General features: G+C 51.6%; 1 protein-coding gene across 1 annotated transcript in view; it reads left to right on the top strand.

Annotated features, from left to right (window-relative positions):
• Positions 1–616: 616 nt before the first annotated feature.
• The window catches only part of LOC122548142 (galectin-3-binding protein-like), a gene marked incomplete at its 5' end in the record, with an annotated part of 3,726 nt that continues 2,324 nt past the window's right edge, over positions 617–2,018 (top strand). Inside the window, one exon of the mRNA XM_043686691.1 lies at positions 617–884. Within this exon, the coding sequence (XP_043542626.1) occupies positions 617–884 (268 nt within the window). The remainder of the gene's footprint in view (positions 885–2,018) is intronic.

Below are 2,018 nucleotides of genomic sequence, written 5' to 3'. Positions count from 1 at the left end.
TTTTCCCTGGGGTGGGGGAGTCCAGAACTAGAGGGCATAGGTTTAGGGTGAGAGGGGAAAGATATAAAAGAGACCTAAGGGGCAACTTTTTCACACAGAGGGTGGTACGTGTATGGAATGAGCTGCCAGAGGAAGTGGTGGAGGCTGGTACAATTACAACATTTAAGAGGCATTTGGATGGGTATATGAATAGGAAGGGTTTGGAGGGATATGGGCCGGGCGCTGGCAGGTGGGAATAGATTGGGTTGGGATATCTGGTCGGCATGGACGAGTTGGACCGAAGGGTCTGTACATCTCTATGACTCTATGCTGCCAGACCTGTGGAGCTTTTCCAGCAATTTCTGTTGTTGTCTCTAGAAGGACAGGCCTGAGTCAGTTTATTAACAGCACTTTTGGTGCTGCCTGTTAACTTTGTACCCAGCTCCGAGCGCAGCACCTCAGTGCCCTCCTTACTGAAGTCAAGGTGGGCTCCTCTCTCTGTCAGGTCACCCCCCACCCCCCCCAGGAGGCTGCAGTCACCCAGTCACCTTGGTCCTCTCTCACTCCTGATGTGGCTGCCTTCCTCAGAACTCTCACTCCGAACACGGTCATAACCGATTATCTTCTGCTGTTCTAGGACACGCTGGGGATCTGCCCAGTTACAGATTCGAGCAGATCTCCGAACTGCATGAGTCCCTGAATAAGTTATATCTCAGCCAGAAACACTGCCAGGTGAAGATCCTTGTGCTAACAGCGAGGAGGGGACCTGTTAAACTCCACCTGTGTGCACACAGATTAATCCTGTCCCTCAGCACAGATGGAAATCTCATCAGTGAGAACAAAACCAGTGGAATCCAAATCCTGGTGCAAGAAGACTGTCTGCCATATGTTGAAGACTTCATCAGGTATGACGCTCCTGTCAGCATCACCAGCAACTTCTCCCCGTTTCAGAATCTAACTGGAAAACAGACAAGGCTGGTTTTAAAATCAGGACGGGAGGTCAGTGGTCAGGGGACCTGGGGAAAAGAGACCACTGCCTACTCTGGGAGCAGCAGTGGGCCATTCGGCCCCTCCAGAGTATCCCAGCCCCTCAGTCAATAAGATCAACTCTACTTTCCTGCCTGGGATCCCTACATCCCTCGATTCCCCAAGATTCAATGATGGGGACCCCACAATCCCCTGGGTCAGAGAAGATTGATGCTCTCTGGGGAAAGGGCCCTCTCCTGATCTCAGTCAGAAACGGCCAGGCACCCAGCCTGACTCTGCGGGGGGGGGCTGTGGTTTAAGATTCCCCGACCCAGGGAAACCATCTCAATGTCTACCCCACCAGGCCCCTTCACAATCTGCAGGTTTTAAAGAGATCAGCTCCATCTGTAAACACCAGAGAACACCCCCCCACTGTAACCGGCCCTCACTAGAGGAGAGAGAGAGAGAGCCCGAATCCCAGGGAATACCTTCACTTGGGAATGATTATCTGTTCATTAGATGTGGAGAAACAAAGAGCAGGGTCCATTCCCCCAGGGACTGAGGGGAGATCTGTCTGTGGGAAATGATTACTAATTATTTCAGTATTTCTCCTTTACTCAGGAGGAGGGTGCAGGTACAGGAAGATGGGCTGTAAAGTCCTTGAGCAGATTGACAGAGGGAGTGAGGAGGTATTGAAGGGTTTGTTGGATTGAAAACAGGACAAACCCCCCAGGTCTGTCTGAATTGTATCCCAGGCTGCAGTGGGAGGGGAGAGGGGTAATTCCAGGAGCCCTGACCCAAATGTCTGGCCACAGGGAGGTGCCAGAGGACTGGAGAATAACCAATGTGGTTCCATTGTGGGAAAGATAGACCAGGAACAACCAATCAGGGAGTCTCACATCAGGGATAGGGAAACGATTGCAGAAAATAGTGAAGGAGAGAGGGAATCTCCATTTGGAGAGGCAGTATCTGGTCAGGGATGGTCAGTGTGGCTCTGTCAGCAGGAGCTCGTGTCTATCACATCTGCTGGACCTTTTCGAGGAGGTGCCAGGTGTATAGATGAAGGTAGTGCC

This window comes from Chiloscyllium plagiosum, unplaced genomic scaffold (genome assembly GCF_004010195.1).
Source record: "Chiloscyllium plagiosum isolate BGI_BamShark_2017 unplaced genomic scaffold, ASM401019v2 scaf_7755, whole genome shotgun sequence".
Lineage (NCBI taxonomy): Eukaryota > Metazoa > Chordata > Chondrichthyes > Orectolobiformes > Hemiscylliidae > Chiloscyllium > Chiloscyllium plagiosum.
Note: the sequence above shows the minus strand (reverse complement) of the source record. Positions and strands in the feature narration are given on the sequence as shown.